The sequence below is a fragment of the Rissa tridactyla genome, chromosome 9 (genome assembly GCF_028500815.1).
Source record: "Rissa tridactyla isolate bRisTri1 chromosome 9, bRisTri1.patW.cur.20221130, whole genome shotgun sequence".
NCBI classification, from domain to species: domain Eukaryota; kingdom Metazoa; phylum Chordata; class Aves; order Charadriiformes; family Laridae; genus Rissa; species Rissa tridactyla.
In genome coordinates this window covers 30,400,160-30,424,423 of record NC_071474.1, presented here as the reverse complement: position 1 = coordinate 30,424,423, position 24,264 = coordinate 30,400,160, and the positions used below count along the sequence as shown (strand labels likewise).

Sequence of the window (24,264 nt, the reverse complement as noted above, 5' to 3'; positions counted from 1 at the left end):
GCTGGTGCTCCCCACCTCTCCCCGCCGATCCAGAAAGGATTAACCGGTAGTGCCTGCGGCGCTCTAAGGATGCAAAGAAAGTTTGAGACGACCCTTGGAAAGCTTTTCCCTTTGGTCTCAGCTGCTGGCTCTGCTTGTGTTGGGGCACAGCTGCTAAGAGAGCACTGGGGGGGAGGCAGGTTCTGGTGGTCCCTTGGGTGCTGGGGTACCGCTCGGGGACCCCTTCCCGCGGCCTTTTGGCATCCTCATGGCTGCAGGCAGCGATGGCAAAAAGCGAGCGGCTGTGGTGAGCGTGGCTGGCAGCGGGAGGCTTGGCCCGCGTGAGTATTTCGGCGTGTTTTGCAAAGGGGGAGCGTGGGACATGTTGGAGCTGCGAGGGCATTGCCGGTCAGGGGCCTCCCCGCTGCCCAGGGCTTTTCTTTTCCTCCCCGCTGAGCCGGAGGAGAAGTCAGCTTTGAAACCCAAAGGGCTTCTTGTCAGGTTTTGCGTGTATGTTGCTGGGAGTTGTAGCAGGGGATGAAAAATCCAAATTAATCGCCGCCGTTAGGCAGCCTCCTTGATAAAAATGCGTGTTGCATTGGGGTGGTGTGGAACGCGGCCCGAACGCCGGGCCTTTTAGGATCCCCGGGACACGACTTGCATGTAGAGCAGCCACCCTTGGGTAACAGTTACATGCCTGGGGTTTTCGACTTCATGGTTTTAACAGAAAACGGACGGGAGCGGAATGGCTGCACTGGTGTTTCAGAGGCTGTTTTACATCCCAAATCTGTGCCGCTTTGGGAGTCGGTGCCGCAGTGTGGTGTGCTGTGCCGGGACGGGGCGCAGCCCCTGCGGCACGGCGGCTTGTTTTGCTCCTCCATCTTGCCCAAGGCCGTGGCGGTGGTGGCTGGTCCCCGGCAGGAATGAGGTGAGAAATGGCAGCGGGTGAGCCTTGTTTGAGAGGTTTGAACCTCCAAAGGTGGAATTCACGTGGAGGTTCAGGACTGACCGTCCTCTGGGGGTGCGGGATGGCCCTGGGGCGGCGGGGAAGGGAGGCGGCAGCGCTGCCAGCAGGCCGTGAGCAGGGTGCGGATCAGGCCTGGCCTTGCTTTGGTGGGTCCCCATGGAGAAGGTCAAGGCAGAGCAGTCAGTGATCCACCAGGACTCCATTCCTCTGGGGACCTCCCAGACCAGGCGCCGGGACGGGGTTGGGGGGGCGGGGGCGGGTTATGGCGATCCGCCGCCTCCTGAGCTGGTGGCCACCATCAGTAAGATGGGGAATTACTGGTTTTAGTGATAATCCCGCTCTAATCCCCCAACCTTGATACACTCCGTCGTAATCCTCACTCACACTGATTTTGTTTGGGCTCCTCGCGGCAGCAGGGATTATTTGGAGCGAGCACCAGTTGCAGGATAAGGCCCCGGTGGTTTCAGATATGCTTTTTACTACCTGGAAAGCGTTCTCCTCACTGTAGGAAATGGTTTTCTAAGCACAATAGAGCAATTTTCGTTTCAGGCGGCACTGGCAGTTTTTTTTTTTTGCTCTGGCTATCTGGTGGTGTTAACTAAAGCACATTTCTACAACACACAAAGATTTTTGTTTTGTAAGAAATGAAATCAGCGTGTCTGTTCCTCTTTCTCTGTCGTTTCTCTACTTGTCAATTCTTTCTTCCCCTCCAGCTTATCCTCCTCTTCTCCGCTAGCCTTAAAAAGCCCCCAAAGTGTCTGTTATAATCACATTTTGTGTGTTACAACCAGAATGAATGTACTCACTTTAATATGCTGGGTTTGAGGAAATCAGTTTCTGTCTGGTATAACAGACAATTTGTTATAAACCATGCCATTTAGAAGTGGAGGACCTTGCTTTAGTGTAATGCTGGGGAAACGTCATGATACATAATTGGAAGGGATTTGGCTTGCTTCTGACTAATACTGTGTATAAAGCAGGCGGGGAGGGGGAAGGAGATAATTTCCAACACGGAGAAAGTTTGCAGCGCTGAGACATGCCAGGCTGTTGAAAAAAGGCTTATTTTCAGCTGAGATAATAATTAAAGCATTATCAGTGATGCTGTTGGACTAGTCGGAAGGCTGGCTTTGCAGCGAGCGTGCGTTGCCAGTCTTGTTTTCTCCTTGGGAGGTCACTGTAACTCAGCACTTTTTGGTGCCTGTGATGCGCACCGGGCTCGGTGAGCGCAGGGCTCCCCGTTAGTGCCTCTGCATCCCTCCCCGGGAGCCGGCAGCAGCCTTTCTTCTCCCGGAGCCCACCGAAGAGGAGGGATGCTCCCAGTTGTAGGTGATGCCCTGCCTTGGGAAAGCGGTCCCTGCCCGGGCACCCTGGATTAGCACCTGTGGGGTGGGAACCCCAAAATTCCCCGGGTGCTCTCCCTGCTCACTCCAAATCTGCCCTGAAATCACAACTCCTGGCAAATCCCTCGGCTTCACTACTCCCCAAGGGTTTTGTGTATCGCTGCACGTTCCCTGACCCCTCCGAGCGTCCGAGGCTGACATTATGGAAATCAGCAGCTTTTTATTCCATTGCGAGGTCAGCCTGACCAAATTATACGTCTCCTAATGTAATCGCTCCAAGCTCTCCATTTGGAAAAATTCATTTGAATACCTTGCAACAGAGATAAATATGCCGGCTCCCATTCATGTTTAACCACATCTCTCGCTGATGGCCACGCTCGCTGCACTGTGTCTTAGGCCAGCCTGGAATTCAGCACGCTTTGGCTTTTGGCTGGGTGGTACGAGGCTGCGACCCCATCCCGGCACTCTTTTGAGTTTTCCTGGGGTTTTCCAGCCCGCAGCGGGGTCCCAGCTGGCTGGGACCACAGGGGTTTATTGCGAGGGCCTGTGGAGGAATTAGGGCCAGTTTGTGGCATGTGGTGGCAGTAGGCAAGCTGTATTTACCATAAAAACCCTCTCCTTTGATGGCAAGACCTATATATAATGATATAATGATTATATCATTATATATTACATACTGTATGTTATATATTGTATATTCTCTCTTATACACTATATGCTATATAATATACAGGATGTACTTATAAGCATATAAAAAGTATGTAGAGAATTATTATATATTGTACTTAATTACATAACTAAGGATATAATATGTCATATAACTATATAGTTATAATTCCGTTTTATGCGATTGGTTTGGGGTTTAGGGTCCATCTTTACTGAAAATAGAGAGGCTTGTCTTGTTTTCCTTTTAGTAAATTTGAATTTCTGATGCATAATTCTAATGCATCTCTTACTTGTCGAGTCTATAAAAAAAAGCTCCTGCGACTATATTTACATGGCAGATAAGATTTTTCCCTTAAATTAGGAAAGATTTATAGTAAGGTTTTTTTTTAATTACACCAAAAGGGTGGTCTTGCACGCTATTTATGGCTTTTCTTGTAGTAGTTTCCAAATCAGCTCCTGCTGTATTGAGCGATTTGAACTCTGTGGTTTCTCCCTGTCGTTTGCTTTGCATAAAGCAGACGCCGCATGCAAAGGCAGCGTTGAGGCCAAGCTCGTGTCGCCTTTGAATAACCTTATGTGCATCTGCTGGGCTCCTTGGAAGAGCCGTATTTCCCAGCTGCTGTCTCCTGAGGTCCCTCCTGAGGGCTTTGAGCCAGAGAAGCTGCTCAGACAGGTGCCCCCCCAGGTCCTGCCCTCACCAAGGATGCCCTGCCTGGGTTTTCCCTAAATTCCCATCATCCGGAAAGGGCAGCGTCTGCCTGTCCTTCATCCCCTGCCTGTCTCCATCCTTCAGCTCTGCCTGCAGGCTCTCTGGCCAGGAGCCCCCCATCCCTCCGGGCACACCTCTCCTCTTGCCCCCTGGCAGCAGCTCCCGCTCTCCTGGGAGGGCTCAGATGGGGGCGACCCCCCCGTTCCCCCTTCCCTGCCCACCTGCCTGCGGGGCTGGGCATGGCCCCGCTTCAGCAAATGATTAGATATTGTTCCCAGTAGAGGCTATAGTTGAGTTCCAATCATTTTCTGTTAATTAAAATACAGGATGGTCTTATTTGTAGCATAAATAGTTGTAATCTGTGTACTTATAAGTGTAATTATAATTTAAATTAGAGCGTGCTCTGAATTGGCGATGGATAGGGTGTTCTGCAGGCAGTGCTACCCTCGCCGGGCTGTCCCCTGGTGTCCCCCGTGGTCCCAGTCCCCACCATCCCCAGGAGAGCATCTCCCTCGGCTCAGCAAAGGGACACTGAGGCTGTTGGTGGCTCCTGATTTCTCTGTGGCTGCTGGGGCAGAACCCGTGATACCCGTTGGAGGATTTACCGGAGAAGAGACCACAGCATCATTGCTTCAGTGCCGCCTTCTAGTTTCTAGTCTAAATTTGGAAGGAAGTAATGGCTTATGTCAGCCAGATAAGTGATTAGTACTTATCGGCGACGTGGCTCCCTGTTTAACACGGAATTACGGTGAGTTCTCCTTAGGCTGGGGAAAGCTTGAGCGTGGCGGCCGCTGGTGCTACAGCGGCCAGATGCCCATGGCTGGTGTTGCAGCTCATGCACCCTCTGATGGCAACCCTTGGCACACGGCAGGTAGCCCCAGCTGTGGTTTCTCCTCGCACCCGGTGCGTCTTGTAGGTCTGTGATAAAGAGCGAAGGTCTGCGTGCGTCAGAGCTGTCTGGATGAGGTCCTCCTCACGATGCCCTCTTGGCCTCTGGAGATCTGGACATGAATCCTTCGTGGTTTTCACGGGGATCTGGAGCTTGTCGGATTAGACCATCTTTTGTAACGGCAGGTGTATGCCACAGGGCAGGTTTTCAAATTCCTGTGTTGGTGGATTGCATTAACCCATCCTAAGTCAGGTATGTAAAATTCCATTAAGGGAGAACCCTCTGGCATTTTCTCACCCGTGCTCGAGCTCTGCAGGCTATGCTAATGCAGTGCGTTTGCTCATCTATTAGGAGGATGATGGCTTTAAAATAATAACATTTATCTTTGGCAGCGGACCTACAATAGTGCACGCTGAGTACAATTTTGTGAAAGGCTCTGCAGATGTTGCCTCATTCAATCTGGGTCAAAAAGAGTGCTTAGAATCATAAAGGTTAGAAAGAGATCAAATAATTCGGCGGTTTTATTGCTGAATAATGTACTTGGAAAATATCATTCACCATTATTAGACTAAGTGAGTACAGAAAACACAGGACTCAATAGTCATTTCTCAGTATTGGCTGATTTTACTGTTTTTATAATGTAGCTAAATTCCCTGTTATTGATTCTAGCATCGATTATCGATCTGGAAATGTAAATATATGTGCTGGTGGGAGCACACAGAGTTGGACAATTAGGGAATTAGGCTTCCGCCCCTTCCTGCAGCGCCTGGCAGTGGGCAGCACACCCACGGGGCACACTTGTGGGGAACTGTCAGGGTTTTGGGAGATGAAGAAACGGGAAAGCACCCATTTTATGCCTGTTCTTTTCCATGCTGGTGTAAACTCGGTCAGGCAAACCCAGATGGGCTGGGATGCCGGCAGCAGGATGGGGACTCGGTGCCCGCCCCTGCGACTCCCGTCACCTGCTCCCTCCTGGACTTTTCGTATTCAGATTCACATCTGGATGCTCTGGCAGGGACCCAGCTTCAGTGACATTTGGTAATCAAATCCACATGGCTGTTGGCTTAGAAACAGCATCCAGACCTGTCTGCCCGGTGAAATGCTTTTCCAGACGTTTGCAAGCAGTTCCTCTGCTTTTTTGTTCAGCTCCCGCCGTGGCTGTGTCCCCTGTTTGAGGGGAAACACTGCGCTTGGGCTGAGATCCTTCCCTCTACGTCAATTAATGGCAGGGGTTGGGTTAGCGAGAGACCAAAGCCCTGGTCCCATGCGCGCTCTGCATCTCGTGGTGAGCCCATGGACCAGAGCCAGCAGCATTGCTGTGGGAGCCCCGGGCTCCCACCGGGCTGGGGCTCACTCAGCTGCCCGCTGGATTCCTTTGTTTGGAAGGAAAAAAAAAAAAAAAAGAAAAAGAAAAGATGAATTTTAGAATATGTTCATCTCTTGTTCTCTGCACTTGGTTGTTGTCAGCATTAATATGCCATTAACACATGCTCATTAGGAGGAGAATGATTATACCCTGCAGAATATGGGGGAAACCTTCATTAGGCACTAACATATTGAACTGAGCGGCAAACTTCACTTGGGAAAACTGGGGAAGGTTCTGCTCAGCATCAGGTTTCCCTAATTTCTCCCCGTTGGTCTGATAAAAGAACCTTGTCTTCTGTAGCACGTGCTTTTGGCCAGGGCTGCGGGTGATGCGTGGGCGAGCCTGGGCTCGGGCTCCATCCCTAAAATACTTCTCGGGACCTCAAATCTTTCTTCATCCTCAAATCCATCTTCTTCAGATCGAGGATGTCCTCATCAGAGCTTATTTTGGCACGCAAAGAGGACGCAAGCCCGTGTCCCCCCTGCGAGGGCTGTACTGGCTCCTCAGGCTGAAAGGCGATGAAATCTCCGCAGAGCTGGGAGATGCTCCGGGAACAGATTTGTTGAGAAAGGAGGTGTCATTTCTACATCCTCGCTTTTCACACTTTAACGACATTTTTTAAGCGTTCATCTGGCCTTGCTGCCTCCAGTCTGAAGCCATAACCTGCCATGTGTGACAGGGCAATTGCTCGCCCCGGTAATGATTACAGCAGAGCCCGGTGTTGCTCCCTTGTTTGCTTGGCGCGTGGCAGCTCGAGGCATGTGCGTGGTGCTCTCTTAAAGTCAATCAATAAGAATAATTGCAAGTTCAGGTGGGGGTGAGGGAGGACAGTGCTGGAGCAGACAAATATTTGCAGATTAAGACCCTGTTTACATGCAGATGCCTCCTCTGATAGGTAACAAGGGACGGACAATAAGGACCATATGTGGTATTTAAGCAGAATTTATTCTAAATGGGGTGATTTCATAGATTTCCATGGAGCCGACAGCTGTCCTCTGTATTAAATGTGAGCGTGCTGCCTCTGTCCCTGCCCCGCTGCCCTTTCTGCCCAGGGTTTGGCAGGATTTTGCAGTGTTGGTGGTGGGGCATTGCAGTCCCATCCCCCTTCACCTCCACCTCAGTGTGGCCAGAGGGAATCCCAGTTTTCACCTGGAAACCTCAGCAAAGGAAAAATGGCATTTGTTGGGCCTGGATTTCCCATTGTGAAGGTGAATGAAAGCATCAGGAGCGCAGGAAGGCACTGTGGGAGGCTGCCCTTTTCTTTTCGTGCCTAGAGGAGGCTGAGGAGCAGCGATGCTGGGCTGAGCGATGCCAGGCTGAGTGATGCCAGCTGCCCGCAGGACAACCCAGGGGATGTGCTGGAGCTGCAACTGATGGTGGGGAGACCCAAACCGCAGGTTGGAGGGTTTCTTCCTGCAGAGGTGGAGATGGAGACAGAGAGGGCTGTAGCTGCCCACCCTGGGGTTGCGTTGCCTTCAACCCCTTTGACATTGATTCTGAAACCTAATAATGGGGAAGTATCATATAAACATAGAATGGTTTAGGTTGGAAGGGACCTTAAAGACCATCTAGTTCCACCCCCCTGCCCTGGGCAGGGACACCTCCCACCAGACCAGGTTGCTCCAAGCCCCGTCCAGCCTGGCCTTGAACACCTCCAGGGATGGGGCAGCCACAGCTTCTCTGGGCAACCTGGGCCAGGGGCTCACCACCCTCACCGTGAAAAATTTCTTCTTGATACCTAATCTGAATCTCCCCTCTTCCAGTTTGAAGCCATTACCCCTCGTCCTATCGCTACATGCCCTCTCCAGCTTTCTTGTAGGCTCCCTTCAGATACTGGAAGGGGCTCTAAGGTCTCCCCCGAGCCTTCTCTTCTTCAGGCTGAACACCCCCAACTCTCTCAGTCTGTCCTCACAGCAGAGGAGCTGTCCTCGCAGCATCTTCGTGGCCCTCGAGTACGCCAAAACCAGAGGTGAACTGCGGTTATCCATCATTGACGCGGAAGGAAACGAGGGGGTGAGGTGAGAGACCAGCATGCAACAGGTCAGGCTTGGAAACATTTTGGTGTCTACCAGTGCCTTCATTAGAAGTAGAGTACCATCTCCTGGCTTGTGGTGGCTGGATGGACAGATGGATGAATGGACACCCCGGCTGTCAAGGGGACAGGTCAGTGGCCGTCCCAGCTTCACCCAACTTCTCTTTGGTCATTTCTCCTCTGACCTTAATGACTTCTCCCTCTCAGCCTGCCGTGCTGTCCACAGGCAGAGCGGCCACAGGCTCCCATCTAATCACATCTCACCACGTTGGAAATGTGGCTGCGTCCGTTCACTGGGTGCTGCGTGACTCATGTAATCGCCATGCGAAATGCATCATTCATAAACTGTTTAGTGCGACCTTTTGTGCAGTAGCACTAATTATTATTATCACAGAAGCCCAGTAAACTAGACTAGTAATTATCAGGGATTTATTTGAATGGACAGCTAAGCTATTCTTGGCAAGTTAGTCAAAGCAGTTGTCATGACAGCCACACAAATGTGTCTTATGAATTGGGTTAATTAGGGTAATTAATAACTGTTGTTTTGCCCTTTTTAACAAGGTATTGCCTAGACACTGTCAAAAAATAGCAATTGCACCTAACAGAAATAGTTGTCTTCTAGCAGCAACCTTCAAATCACAGAATCAAAGTAGTAAATACCTGTTGGGTTGTCGTTCCACAAAGCAACGTGTCATCCTTCTCCTTGCGCAAAAGCAGGGAGCAAAAGGCTCTGTTGTAGCTTTTCTGCTGAGCTTCTGCTGCTGTGCAGTGTTATCTAGGGATTGGTAGTCATCATTATTGGTATTATTATTATTTATTTTAATGCCACGCTGCTCCAAGCCATTGTCACAGAGGGGGTCTCTGCCGTGCCCGACTCCGTGCGGGTGGCGAGGGCAGCCCCGAGGTGCTCCCGTTGGTCGGAGCAGGCTCTGCAAGTGGCAGGACTTAAAGCCGATTTTCAAGTTGTGATTGTAAATTATTGTTGTTTTGCCAGTGCATCGTCACCATCCTCATCAGGATGGCTGGTGTCGAGCCAAGTCCTCGCTCAGCAGAGCATCTGCTTCTTTTGAAAGAAGGGTTTTGCTGAATCAGTGGTTTTGGTTTTGTCGTGGTTGTTGCCGATATTGAGTAATGGTGGTAACTAAAGCTCTTCATAACCCGCCTGGATGCAGTCCTGAGCAATGTGCTCTAGGCAATCCTGCTTTAGCAGGGGAGTTGGACTAGGTGATCTCTAGAGGTCCCTTCCAACTCTGAAAAATTCCGTGATTCTGTGATAACCAAATAACACCAAAGAGCCTCAAAAGGAAAAAACCAAAACATAGCCATATAGCGTCATAGAATGGTTTGGGTTGGAAGGGACCTTAAAAGATCATCTAGTTTCACCCCCCTGCCCTGGGCAGGGACACCTCCCACCAGACCGGGTTGCTCCAAGCCCCGTCCAGCCTGGCCTTGAACACCTCCAGGGATGGGGCAGCCACAGCTTCTCTGGGCAACCTGGGCCAGGGGCTCACCACCCTCACAGTGAAAAATCTCTTCCTGCTATCTAACCTAAATTTCCCCCTTTTCAGTTTGAAGCCATTACCCCTTGGTTCTATCACTACATGCCCTTGTAGAAAGTCCCTCTCCAGCTTTCCTGGAGCCCCTTCAGATACTGGAAGGACGCTGTAAGGTCTCCCCAGAGCCTTCTCTTCTCCAGGCTGAACACCCCCAACTTTCTCAGCCTGTCCTCACAGCAGAGGGGCTCCAGCCCTTTGGTCATCTTCATGGCCCTCCTCTGGACCTGCTCCAACAGGTCCCCATCCCAGGGAGCACCCTGGGCACCCCCGGCTCCCTGCGGTGGTGGTGGTCCCCGTCTCATGCCAGTGGGTTGGGTGTTTGCTGGCACAGAGTATTGTCTCCCCAAGGACTGAAAGATTTGGGGCTGATCATTAAAAATGGCCCAAGATTACAGAGGCGACTGAGGAATATTATGTAAGTTTTGTAGAAAAAATGACCTGAATAGATGAGTGAACGCTCTGGCTGGTTCTCCAGCCGCACCGAGGCCTGTCTATTTATATCACCTCTGGGCTTTCGAAGCCCTCTTTTAACTGAAGCTTATTTGATAACACACGATTTTTAAAAAGAAAATTAAAAAAAAATGAAGAAGGAATGGGGGAAAAGAAACCCTAAAGAAAAACACCTCTATGGAGAAGGTAGGGTTTTAATGAAGAAATATTTTACACCATTCTCCTACAACCTTAGGGCTAATAGCCTGGAACTGGTACTTTGGCTCCTTAAAAAGCCCAACAAGACAAGCCAATTACGGCCTCTGAAACATTTTTATTTTTAGTTCCTTGTAATAGCAATTCATCCTCGGCTATGGTACATTAACTGGAAGGAACAAGAAGTAGTAAGGTTTTGGCATCTTTGTAATAACCAACGGGCTGTGTTTACCAGGCTGTTAATAACGTGGGGTGGCTGTCGGGCAGGGGGAGAGGGCAGTGTGGGGATGGGGATGGCACCCAGCCAGCACCAAAGCAGGCATCCCCCAACCTCCTGAGCGCTTTACTATCATTTATTTCCCTACAGTTTCTTCTGGGAGAAAACAGGGTCCTGTTGGGTGAGATTTCCTCCGTTTCCTGGTGTCCCCAAGCTGGCGGCATGGCTCGTAGGGGGAGAAGGGCCGGTCGGAGGGTGCTGGTATATTCTCCAAGGATGCTGGAGCCAGTGTGGCACCTTTTTTGCGGGGGGCAGGGGGTTTTGAGGGGAGCCGAGCTGGGTTTGCAGTCGGTCTCAAGGCTGCAGGGTAGTTTTATGGGCTGGAGAGCTGCATTTTCTGGCCCAAGTAAGGAAAATAAAAAAAAAAAAATAAAAATTGGGGGAAAGTGGTTTTGATAAATAATTTCGTTACAAGCGAAATCCCCTTGAGGCTCAGAGTGGGAGCTGGCGGAGGCTGTCCTGATTGCAAGCCTTCCCGTGCAATGCCAGATAAACAATGTAAACGATAACACGATGAGCACACAGGGCAGTGTTCCCTATAGTTTTATTATCCGCCATTGCCGGGGAATTTTAGCTGAAGCCAGGCGGGAGCTGGGACAGGATCAGGTTTCCGGTGAAGCCGCAGGATGGAAAAGTCTGTAGGGTATAAGGTGATAAGTGAAGCGCTTGTATCTTGCTTGAAAAAATCATAATAAATGTGGCTTGCACTGAGAAACGGGGCAGGGACGAGGTCCCTGGGTGCCCATCCTGCTCTCCCCGGCTGCTCCTGGGGTTGCCACTCGCCACGGCACTGGTCTTGGCACCCCCTGGCCAAATTTATCCCTGGAAAGCTATGAAACGGGGAAATTCTGTCTGCTGCCGTGAGCCTGCTCGCCCTCCGTCCTGGAGTCCCTCGGGGGTGTCCCTGTCCTCTCCGGGATGCAGAATTGGAGAGACGTGCCCTGTGGTGGCCAGGCACCAGCTGAACCCAGTGTCCCATCCTGGTGCCCAGCCCTGTTTCAGCATGTCCCTGTGCCCTCCACCACCCTGGGGCTTGGGCATACTCAGGGATGCAGCTGGTGGGGTGGCCACCCAGGCATCCCATCACTCCAATGTGCCGAGCTGGCGGTGGCATCTCACGCCTTCGCTATTTTTAACTCAGCTGCAGTGATTTTTGTTTTTTTTTCTTTTTTTTTTCTTTCCTTTTTTTTTTTTTTTTTTTGCAGTGACAAATCTGGGATTTCTGTTCCCCACAAAACACATCGCTCTGACCTGCCGCTCCAGAAGGTGAATGACAAGGAGTTTTATTTAGCCCTGGTGATGGGAACATTTAAAAAAAGGTTCCTCTGTTATATTTGTTTTCATTCCTAATGGCAGGAGGCAGGGAAAGGACAGTTCTGAAAGGTTTTTTTACAAATCTGTAAGTCATGCCCCATTACCCTGGGGCTGCTGATTAGATCCAGATTGTTTCTCGCACTACTTAGGGAGGGGTGTAGTCCACAGTGGAAGCTGCGTGCATGGATCCATTACGCATCTGAAAGTCCCAGGCATAGGTGATCGGGGAAAAAAATCCCTTTCATTAGGTTTATTGGCTATTATATCCCTGTAGGGAATTTTCCTTGGCATTCTGAGGCAGCCCCCCCGTGCAGAAGGCTGTGTTGTGGGGGGGGGGGGGCGGTGAGCTCAGCCCTGTGCCCGTCGATGGGCACAAGGGAGGGAGGCATTGCCCCCCCTTGGCCCAAAAATCCCTCCTGTCCCAGCACCGGGGGGGCACTGGGCAGCTGCAGGGGCATCGCCACCCTCCTGGCTGCTCCAGTCCAGGGAAGGCATCTGTATGCTCTCCCTTAGAAAGCATACCCCCTTTTGGGTTAGTATTTTGCTTTTCGGTCGATTTTGGGGTGGTGGTGCCAAGTGGGTACCTGCCCCGGCAACGCTGCTGGAGGGACCTCTGTGCCACGGCCACCAAAGAGCTTTTGGGTTACAGACGCCATAGGCATGTAAGGCAGGTTTTTTTATTATTGCATTTTTGCTCTTCATAACCATACTGTAGATTTCTGATATGTTGACAAATTCAAGCAGGTGACACTATTTGTGGCTTTCAGGAGTGTAATTATGGCTTCATTGTGTGTTGTCGCGCTTGGGATTCAATCTGGGTTTCTAATCCTATACCCTTTTTCAAAATCACATCACAGCAGCAACTTTCCTCCTGCCTCCCATCCATTTGCAGACACACAAAAAAATGAGAAAGCCTGTATTTATTTGGGGAGGGGACAGGAGTTCAGCACGGATTAGTGGGCATGCCTGTGCCGTAATACAATCTGGTTTGATACTTCTGCTCGTTCTGATGAGCGGGGTGATGCTAAAGGATGAACTCTCCCAGCAATTTCTCTGCAATGCTTTTTATTTCATCACGAGAAAATGGAGGCTGGACTCAGTTCCTTCGGTGTTTAATAATGTCCATCAGAACCAAATGCCCTTTATTTAAGCTGCAGTAATAATTAGAGGGTCGGTGGTGTTAAGCAGCCGTGGAGTCTGGCTCTGAGGAATGTTCATTGTGCCTCATTAAATTTGGAATTAGTGCTTAAAAGGTCAGAAATAAATATTCTGTTTATATTTCGGGGATAGTAAATCTAAATGGATGCTGTGTTTGCACATCCTCGTCTCTGCTCGTTCCTGCTGTACTGAGTGAGGCACCGCTCCATTTGGTTTAGGCAGCAATCTGAGCGTCTGCAAAAAAGCCCAACCCCAAAACCAACCCTGGTTTCATTGATCAAGGGCAGGAAAATGATCTGCTGTATTACATCTAATTATAAAACATCAATATCAGATGCTAAATGCACTTACTTTTTCAGAGACACTAATATTGCTAGTTTACAGTTTGCAATCTCCTGTATTACAGGCTTTAGCAGTAAGCTGGGGAAATGCTGCGAAGGGAGATGCCAGAGGTCAGATCTTTTTAACCTTTATCGAGCTCCTCCAGGTGACTGGCTCTTAAATGCTCCTTAATAAGAGCCAAATTGCTTCATGTTTTTCTTCCGTCTTGCCTGCCATAGCGGAGGTGCATCCCCTGGCTTGTGCTCCAGCGCCTGTGGAGTGGGCTGGAGATAATGATGGGGACCGGTGGCCAAAGGCCCCAACCCCACGGGGGTCTCCGAGCCACAGCATGGAGAAGGTGGTGGGCTCCTTGGGGTGAGGCAGGCATTGCTCACCCCACCATGTCCGCCAGCATTTGTGGGCTTTCCCCCACGGGGGAAGCACCAGCCGAGTGGGGTTTGCACGGGGTTTAACCCAAAGCCTTGGGCTGGTGCTGCTCTCGCATCTCCGATACCCATCCTGCCAGGAGGTGCCGATGCGGGAAAGTGAGGAACTGGGAAATACAGGTCTGTCTCTTGCTACATCATCCCAGGCTGTGGCTGCAGCACTCGGGACCCTCACCTGTGGTGGCAGACATTGGAGATGCCATCAGTGCCTGAGCGGAGCCAGCGGGGAGCACAGGGAAGGAGGAGCAGAGGCACAGGGATGGTCTCCGTTGGCCTGTCCTGGCCTCTGACCAATGCTCCGAGGCAGCAGCGTCCTCGTCAGAAGCCAGTAGCGCAGGGGCTAATTACGTGGCGTCACACACAACGGGGGAAAAATCTCTCCTGACGTCCTTTGTGATCCGCTCCAGCCCGGAGCAGGATGTGATGGGTCTCCTGCCGATGTGTGGAGAGAGACCAGTCACCTTGCTGGGAGTGAGAGCACCAGGAGGAGCCCGGCTGTTCACCTCAAGGCCATGGGGATAGATTTCAGGGTTCGGTGGGGTTTTGTACCGTGCCTGCTCCCAGCAGAAAGGAGTCTCAGACCTCTTATTTATTTCCTGTGAGGTAATAAGCAGCTTGCTAAATGATAATGACTTTCCCTCATTGCTGATGCATACTTCATTTGACCTGGTCCCTACTTGGAAATTTCCCCTGTTTCCCAAGTGCATCTGGAGTGGTTTTATTTAATTTGCATGAATTCTGTATCACCCACAATGTAGTTCAAACCATAAGAATTAAGTGCTGGCGAGATCTCCTAACGGGCAGCAACAGTTTTATTGCAGATGCTCGAGCCTGTGATTGAGTGGCCCACGGAGACAAAGACCGAGGATACAGGAGGACCAGAAGAAGCAGTTTTACAAGCCCTGCCCTTCCCATCAGGGAGGCCCTGTGGATTTTGGGGAACGATTTGCCATTTCTGTGGTCCCTGATGATGCCATCAGCGTGGAGGGAAGGTCAGGAGACTGGTGCTCCTGGTGAAGACATGCAGCTTGATGCAGAGGATGAGGAACTGTTGCGTGTTTCGGGAGGATTTTCTGAAACCCAAAAGGAGAGATGCATGTTTCAGCCTTGGAGAAAGGTCCGCTTTGTTTTTTAATAATAAAGGGTGACATGCAAGCTTTATTAGCAAGGCACGTAGGGGGAAAAAAAAAAGGCTCAAGGGATAACCCTGAAAAAGTGGCGCTAAATGTGTCATTTTTATGAAACTGATTTTGTGAAGAGTCCCTACATGCTTTGGCAGGAGGTTGCAGCAGGTTTACAATAATTTGTAGAAAGATAGGAATGTTTTCACCCTGAAGTGAGAGGAAGGGCAAAAAAACCCACTTTAAAGTCTTCTTCCAAGGCAGCGGCTGGCTGAGGGACGGATACCTGTCACTTCGGGTCAGGAGAGATGGATCCAGCTTCGAACAACCATGGAGTTTGCTGGGGGGCTGATGTGTGGACCAAGGAGCCAAACCGTCCGTCGAGAGCCTGGACCCAGACACAGCGGGGAAAGCTGGATTTTCGCCTCCATGGAGTTTGGTTTGAAAAAAAACGCACATTTGAAATAGCTGAAAAGAGGAAAGAGTGAGAAAGAGCCAGAGCCTGGGCATCTGCCCTGAGGCAGGCAGGCTGGCAGGGACGCTCCGAGCCTCCTGGCATGGCCCAGGACGTGTCCCCAACACCCTGGGGATCGACCCTAGCCAGCATCCTCTATTTCTCCATCAGTCCACAGCAGTGGTCGTGCTCAGAGTCGCCGCAGCCCGCTGCCCTTTCCGCTGGCACTTGCATTAATTCCCCTTAAACCGCCTTTGGATCCTCCGGGGTTTATTTCTGTTTCTAAGGCAGAGAGTGAGCAGTCGTTAGAGCAGCGCCCTGTTGCTAACGGACCTTTTGCTAATGGGGAAGTCACCCCCGCAGTGATGTCCAGGTCAAGAAGAGTTGTACTGACGTTTGTACGTCTCTTTTTTTTTTTTTTTTTTTTTTAATTTAATGGAGTTGGCAGTCCTCAACCGAAAGGAAACCACTGGGAAAAAAAAAAAAGTTTAAAATTTCCCCGCTGATTGCTCGATGCCGAGTGTGTCTGTTGTTATATTTATATTTGTGTTGCTAAGGCGGCAGTTAAAAGCATTTTTCAAATTAGGCACTGGTAAGCTATGTGCCGAGCCAGGGCTCCCCCTTTGATGGCATTGACACCAACACGCCTGCAGCTGGAAAGCAAATCCCGAGCCTGGAGGACGCCCTGCTCCGAGAGAAATGCGGGCTGAGACCACAGACTTTATGCTGGGTGTTATTCAGTGCTTCCTGATGTCGTGAATGTATTGTTTATTGCCAGCACAGAGGCTGAGGGTCTGATCTTAACAAGCCTGAGCATCCTTTATTCGTGTTAGGATGAGCGGGAGAGCAGAATTGGCAGCGTTGTTCGTGTTCGGGAGGTCCTTGCTATACCTGGACATGGACATGGACAGGAGAGGCTGGACTCAAGGCTGGACTCCCCTTTGATTCCCATGGGAGCGACGCTCATCAGTGAGAAAGTAATGGTTTGTTTGCTTCTGCCAAAGGAACGAAGAAGATGAGGGCTGGCCTCTTGATGATGCACTTTATGAAGAGCACACTTTCATCGGCGCCAGCCAGCCTTACCTTTTCCCTCTTTTTTTTCTGCTTCGACTTTGTTCTTTGGGCCTCATTAAGAGAGGGAGCGGATCCTTTCCCAATTAAAATGTTGACATGTCGGAGACGTTCTCCTTCCCCGTCGTTTTGCCTGTTTGTAAGTGATTGCACCTCGCAGGATGAGCTAGAATTAAATCAAGTGAACTTCGATTGAATAATGCAAGCTATAAAGCAGCCCTCCTCCATGAAAAATCTCATTTCTTTTTTTATTTTTCTGGTTTGATCCCCCTAGCCTGCCTGGAGATAACCTTGAGGGATAATGCCTCGGCTGAGAAGAGGTCTCGTAAACTGCTGGGCTGCCTCGTGCACCTCGTTCCCCCCAGCCCAGCGAAGCACATTTCCCATCCTTGTGGCCCTGTCACTCCTTGTCTTGTCCAAAATCTGGAAGTAATTAGCATTAGTCGCGGTGGGATGGGGGATTTGAAGCCTGGGAACGGATGCTGGGACCAACCCCACGGGAACCCGCTGCCTTCATCCGTGGACTTAGGGGTTGTGTCCTCATTAGCAATGTGGTGTGGAGCATCCCGAGCAGGGGGGACGTGGGGACCAGGGAGTCTGCACAGTACTTCAGGCCATCAAACTTAAGCCATGGGGAATTTGCTCGTTGGTGAATGATTTCAGTTGGGCCAAGATTTGGTCTTTTTTGGAGTCAGAAATCAATAGCAAAGCTCCCGGTGATGTTGGTGGGAGGGGGATTTAGTGTGAAGTTTGTATCTAGGTTGTGGTAGGAGACGTCATGGCAGCATGTGTGGCGTTTCTTCAGCCTGTGGTGGCACTAGCTTGAGTGTTCCCAGGGTATCCCCTGCCCCCTGAAGCCTGGGCCATGCAGCATCAGTGCTCTGAGCGTTTTAAAGCTCTGTGGTGTACATGTATATATTGCAGTTTGCACTCTGGGGCCTCCCACCCACCTGTTCCTCTCCCCAGTTTTCCTGGGGCTGGGATGCACACGCAGACATAGGGATGAAGCTGATGGAGGCAGAGGTGGGTGCAGGGGGTCTCTCGCTGCTGCTGGGCAGAGTGGCAGGGCTGGGGATGCGGGGACGGAGCCAGCCGAGGCTCTGGGATTGCTGGAGCCGTTCCCAGGTCTGCCAGTGCAGGGTGCTTGGAGGGGGCTCCCTGCCAAGCAGGGATTGCTTTGAATCTGGCTCCGACCCCTCCTGCCCTCCATTGCTCATCTCTGAGGGGCAGGAGCTCCGAATGCCCCCTCCGAGCCCCTTTGTGGGGCTGGGATCTCCCGCGGGGCTGCTGTGGGGGGACATGCCGTGGGGTGGCATCCCTTCCCCTGGGATGGCAGCCTCAGGATTGATGGATAAACACAGGATCAGGCATTTTCTGTGGCTTTTAAGTCTTTGGCATCGTGTATTTTAAAATTACATGTGTCCGTTTGCTCCCAAGCTCTAACCATCAAAGTCGTCCTGCAGGACTGAGGATGCAGAACTGCAGGGACCAGTAGTTTGTGCAGTAAATCTCCTGCGTGACTCTCCAGCAGTAATTACTATCTGAAAGTAATAACTGAGCTGTGCTGAGTGCTAGGCCAACTCCCCCGGCTCGCGGCTCCTTGCATGTTTCTCTCTGGGAGGCTCCTGTTTGGTAAATTAGATATTGTGCTGTATTTCAGAAAAGGTCACACTTAACCAACGCTGCCTTTGCTTTATTATCTTGGCAGAGCAGTGTAACCTCTGCCGGGGTACGATTGGATTTCACATTGGGCTCTGCTGCAGCCGCCCCGCTCCCTGCATCCTGCCGTTGTGATTACGTTAGCAGCAGACTCTGCTTTCCTTTATTTATTGAGACATTAAAGATGCATGCATTTATTTTTACCATGTTCATAATTGCCATAAAAACAGGCCATAGTATCCCAGAGCGGCTCTTGGGGAAGGAGAGCGGCCACGGGGCTGGGGCAAGGAGGAGCCATGGCAGAGAGGAGGCAGGACGGGGCTGCTGGGGCAGGTGGATGTCCCCGCTCCTGTCCTGGCAGGGGGGGACACTGCTGTTAGCCCAGAGGATGCGGGGCAGAGCAGAGTCTGCCCCTTTTGCTGCCCAGGGTGTCTGGGGGGCAAGGAGCATCCCCCAGACCAGGGGTGATGCTGGGGAGAGCCCAGGTGGGATCCCTGCAGATCTGGGGGGACTTTGGGTGAATGGAGGGATGGACTGGGGTGCCTGATTCATACAAAGAGACCTGCATCCTCCTGGGTGCCTGAAGCCCAGGAAGGATCCTGGCCAGGCAGTGCAGATCCTGCAGTGTCCCACCACATAGCGTCCACTGTGACTCACCATGCAGCTCCCACCACGTTCTACCATGCAGCTCCCACGACGCAGCTCCCACCGCGCAGCTCCCACCGCATCCCACCATGCAGTTCCCACCACATCCCACCACGCAGCTCCCACCGCATCCCACCATGGGACGCAGCTCCCACCATGGCCTCCTGGGTGGTAACACCCTGCTCTCTTCCCTGCCTCCTGGTTGCTTTTTTCATTCCTTACCTGCTGTGAGCACCAGAAATTTGGGGCTTTGTAATCTGAGGTTAAAAGACAGTGTTTCAAGTGCAGAGTTAGTGTGTTTTGCTTGCAAATGACAAATCCATTGACTCTTCTCCCCTGCTTTCACTCCCCTCCAACTTTTAAGCATGTCACCCATTGTTTGCTTTTTTATTAATAACAGAGCCCACTGTCTCGGCAAATGAAATGATGTAAAACAAAGAAAAGCGCCCGCATTAAATTCTCCAGCAGGGGATTACCTTGCTGGCATTTACATATCTATGCAATAAATATTTTAACATGTTAATTATACACTAATAAGAAAAATACCTTTTGAACTTTCAGTCAAATTGACACACACAGAACCGAGTCCATCAGGGAATTAAAAGCAATTAGTTCTGTAACAGAGTGTAGTCACATTGTTTCTTCTCTGCAAATTGTTCTGTGGTCACCAGCCAGCCCTTTTTTTTGGTGAAAGCTGGTGGTAAGACCGAGAGGGACCAGAGGTTTCCGTGCCCGACTGCATCCCACTCGCTGGGGTCTGTGCCATACTGGGACGCTCCTTCCCTCCCGCTGGGTTTGCTGGTGGTTCCTGTCCCAGCCCTGCAAACCCAGCTTTTCCCACGTGTGGGGAAATCAAACTTGTAACCATCTCCCTTTTCTTTTCCTCCTTCCAGACTGAAAATTACTCCTTCGATTCCAACTACGTGAACAGCAGAGCTCATTTAATAAAAAGGTACGTAGGCTCGCTTGAAAGCGCTCGGGTTTGCCCAGCCAAATCCTGATTATTTAATGTTCTTCCTTACTGTGTTATATACTACTTGCTTTTCTTAATATGCAAAACGTTTTGAGAGTAATCATTTGATTTTAAAAACAGTATTTACTTCTTATTAAGTCCCATTGCTCTTGGTTTGCAATAAAGGGCGAGTCTTTTTTTCTTCTCTTTGACTCCTTCGCACCGGGAAGTTGCAGTGAGTTAGGCGGAGTGCTGTTACCCTGACAACTTTCGAATTCATAGAGTTTATTCTATTTGAATGCCCAGGAATAAAATGATAGATCTGGATGGTGAGATCTCCCTGCTATGTGAGGTGAGGGAAAAGAAAAAAAAAAAAAGAAATCTTGTTTGGGGGCAGGTAATTGGCTTGGATACACGCTCACTGTTTTAGTTTGAATACCAAGGCAAAACAGCACTTTGCTGGGCTTCTTTCTGCCCTGGGTAAAAGGGAAATCATCAGTTCAAGCTGGCAATTACCTCTGGGAGAATTTAACCGTTTGGATAAAGTACTGGGATCCTCAGAACTTCGCGGTGGCGAGGAAATGTCTTGGGAAGGTTAATGTCAGGGTTGAACCCCACCGGATTGTGTTAAAGGAGAGGTGAACGTCTTCCCGCGGGGCGGGCGGCCAGGTTTGCGTCTGCCTCCAGGAAAGGCACCGACGGGATCGATACTCATCAGGGCAGGGCTGGAGGGCCGTCTCCCCGTGCAGGAGGTAGTCGGCAGATCTTTGCCCACCTCCCCTCTCCTGCCTGGGCACCGGCCGAGGTGTGCGGTGGGCCAGCCATGCCCGTCCCCAGCTTGTACCCAGGGCTCTGCAGAAGCCATGGTGTAACGGAGAGCAGGAGCCGGCCCTGAACCGTTGAGATCTGATCCGAGCAGTAAAAAAAAATAAAAATCCAATTATCTGCCTGGCTGAGATCCCATTTGTTTACATCTTAAAAATCTAAGGAGTAAGGGAGCTGCGAGCGCGTTGTTTAAGCAGCTCGGGTTCAGCTAGCGAAGGGCAGGTATATTTGCCTGCGTGGCTCATGATGTTTAACGATGCTAATGCGATTGCGAGAGAAAGATGGCTTGCCTGCGCCACGCCGCTCCTCGCCAGAGAGTCTGCAGGCATCCTGAAAGAAAAAAAACAAAAAAAAACCCCAAATCTATTAATCTTTCCTCGTTCACACCTAAGATAAAGGCAAGCAGCGCTCCCGCCTGCCGCAGCAGGGCTGGCTCCCAGGCTGTATTGTTTGGGAAATGCTGCTGCCGCCGGTTCCCCGAGACCTGCCCATCTTTTAGAGAAGTGGCAGCCGCGGAAACGTGTCTTGTGGCTGCTGCATTACGGTCTGGTTCACTGCGGGGAAGATAAATGCGCTGGAACACGGGTTGCCTGCGTATTACGAACAGCAGCTCCGTGTAGGACAGCATTTCCCCTCGCTTTCTACCTTTGTCTTGTATCTTAAGTACAACGGGTGCCGGGAACGTTGTGCAGACATCTAAGAACAAAAAATATTTTCTGTAACATACTGTGGCATCATTTTCATCCTTTGCCTTTATGGAGATGTTGTAGCTCTTCTATCTTTGGTGAGTGAATCTCCTCAAATCCAGCACTTTAATTAATCTATTTGTACTTTTCCTGTGTTGTCTGCCTGCCTCTCTCGCTCATCTACAAATGAATTGTAGATTTGTAGTGCTTTCTTAACTTAAAAATTCTTTGATGTCACCTGGAATCAAAGTTAGTGGCTTCAACAGGGACATCTTTATTTAAAAGGTAATGTTTGAAGGTTTACCAATTTATATGTATTTCAGAGCTCCCCCCTCGCGTGCTTTTGCAAAGCATCAGATGGTAGGTGGTCTGCTTGGTTTCCGTGGAGACGCAAAAGGGCTTTTCAAAGTAATGAAAATCTCCAGCTCTTCGGGGCTTTAAAGCACAGGCCGCTTCTTCCACCAGTGTTTCACACCAAATCCACCAGTGAAAAAGTTTGGGGCGGTGGGTGCAGGTGGGTCCCCCTTGATGGGTGGCCCCAGGGATGCCCTGATGGCCGTGCCACCCAGGGCATCTCTGGATGTCCCTATGGCTCGCTGCAGCCGGGTGGTGCAGGGTATTGCCGCTCACGGGGATCCCCACTGCAGCCAGAAATGAAACTATTCCATCCCTCCGAGGCTCCGGGAGGAGAGCTGGGTGTCCAGAGCTGGGTGACAGAGCAGCTCAGCTCTTGGGTCCCCCCGGCTTGCAGGGGGTGTCAGGGAGTTCCCCTGTGGATCAGATCTCCTTAAATCTGTGTGCACTCGGACCCAGAATCACCCGGTTATTTTTGAAAATAAGAAGAGCATCGTCATAGTGAAAAGAAATTCCCGTTTCGAGGAAGACTTTTGTTTTCAAACTTTAAGCAATTAGGATTTCGCCATCCCTGGAGGTATTTAAAAGATGGATAGACGTGGTGCTGAGGGACGTAGTTTAGTGGTGGTTGGACTTGAAGATCTTAGAGGTCCCTTCCAACCTAAACAATTCTATGATTCTGTGATTCTATAAGCTAAAAAGTTATGGTTTAGATCCTGTCTAACTTTAATATGAGATAATATGACTTGAGGGAGCCTAGTTATAGAAACAGCTTATTTAATATATATATTTTATTCTCCAGTTTTATTCTCCAGTGCTGTTTCACTCTCTGCTTCCACACTATCCACAGCATCCTGACCCACAGGCTCCCACTGTACCCATGGGCAGAAGCAGCCTGCGAGGGCGGCATGGGCCGGTTGATGTGTTTTGGGGTGCTGAGCAGGGGTTGCCCCCTTGAGCCCCCTTCCCCAGCTCTCTGTGCTGGAGGAGCAGTCCCTGGGTGCTGGGGGTGCCAGGGGACGTCCCTGTCCCTGTGGGGTGTGAGGCTGAGCAGTGGCAGCCCTGCCACCACCGTGGGTCTGGCCGAGGGGGCTACCTTGTCCCACCCAGTAAGTCACGGCTGTATCTCTCCCCCAGCAGCTCCACGTTCAAGGACTTGGAGGGGAACAGCCTGAAGGACAGTGGCCACGAGGAGAGCGACCAGACGGACAGTGAGCACGACGTGCAGCGGGGCCTCTACTGCGACACAGCCGTCAACGACGTGCTGAACACCAGCGTCCCCTCCATGGGATCCCAGGGCCCCGAGCAAGGTGAGGCACCGCCAGGCACCCTGGGGGGCTGGCCACCGCCTCCCCTGTCACCCACATGCCCCATCCCGTGGCTCCAGTGCTGCCTCGGTGGGTGCACAGTAAGGGTGCTTAACGCATGCTGGGGATAACACTGTACATCGTCGGAGCGTGGGGTGGGTAGGAATTAATTTTCACGCCAGGCCTGTCAGGTAAGCGAGCAGTTAGGATTATCCGCTGTTTCACAGGCAGAAAACCCAAGGTTTTGAGCATCCGCCTGACAGCAAGTGAGTGGTGGAGTTGGGATTAGGTCTGGAATTACTGGGGTTGGTCCCTGTTCCTCTTCGGAGTGCCCTTCCTGTGTGCTCCACTCACCCTCTCTGGAGCTTGCAACTTCTAAAAGTCAGCAGAGCGTGTGGGCAATCAGTCCGGCATCCCACGAGGGATGAGCTCAGGGCGAGGGTTTGTCTTTTCCCCCCCAACAGCCAGCACGGTTTCAGCTCTCGCGCATCCCCCTGTGCAAGAGATGAAGTCCTGCTCTGAAACCAGATGGGTATTAGCTAGAGGAAAGAAGTCAGAGGAGCTCAGCTGAGCCCGATCCGTCGTTTGTACTTGGGCATGAATGTCGCTTTTAATGTCTGACTGATGCAAACATCCTATGCAAACATCCTGTCTTTTTCAATTAAGAAGCCTGAATGCGGTTTGGTGCTCGGGCGCAGGGGAGCCTCAGGGCGCTTGGCTATATCTTGAGATAAGCTGTAGCTGAGGCACAACTGGAAGCCCCACTGCTAAAAGACTTAAGGATATGAAAACAAAATGCTGTGATTATGAACTGGTCTTCAGCTGTTTAATTCAATTCATGGTAAACATCATTAAAAGCCTTTGTTTTGCTGTCATAAAAGAGTCAAACGGGGGAGAGAGAGTTCTTGCCATCTGCGCTGCCGAATGTGGTTTTTTATTTTTTTTTTCTGGAGAGAAGCTGATCGCTGTATTAATTCTCGATAGAGTCTGTTAAATAGCCATAGTTAACCCTGTAAGACTCCGTGAGGAGGGGAACGCGGAGGTCACCTACCCATTCCACGCTGCCAGCCACGCTAATTGGAGAGGGATGGCATCCGCAGCGATAATGTATTTCCAGACAACCCTACTGTGGCCAAAGATGAAAAAAATTAAACATTTATATAACTGTACAGTGGCAGTTTAATTCTCTGCGGACCGGCGCCGTGTCAGAGAATGCAGGCTGATAGCTATCATTTATTATTCTTCTATTACAAAGAAATGCTTTTTCATTTCGATCAGGAGAGGGTTTCCTAAGATGCGTTTGCAGTAAGGGATGACTGTAGGAGCAAAAATGTTCATAATTGATTCCCGTCCCAATGAATGGTCTGAGCAACATCTGTTAATTTTTTGTCACATTTCTTCAGCAAAAAAACCCCACAATCTCAATGGACTGCAGATAGGGTTTTACAGAGATTACATTTCTGATAAGTCTGCGTGCTGGCTCTGTTGCGCACCAGATAACAATGCAAATAAGTTAGAGAGTATG

The 24,264-nt window shown here is 50.6% G+C and overlaps 1 protein-coding gene across 2 annotated transcripts in view; it reads left to right on the top strand.

Moving 5' to 3' along the window:
* The window catches only part of PCDH19 (protocadherin 19), a 59,563-nt gene that overhangs the window by 8,730 nt on the left and 26,569 nt on the right, over window positions 1–24,264 (top strand). The window contains exons 3-4 of one of the 2 annotated variants that reach the window (XM_054215279.1): window positions 19,509–19,567; window positions 22,573–22,742. In XM_054215279.1, coding sequence (XP_054071254.1) covers window positions 19,509–19,567; window positions 22,573–22,742 — 229 coding nt within the window. Of the gene's footprint in view, window positions 1–19,508; window positions 19,568–22,569; window positions 22,743–24,264 lie in introns of both variants that reach the window. The other variant, XM_054215278.1, reaches the window with a different exon arrangement.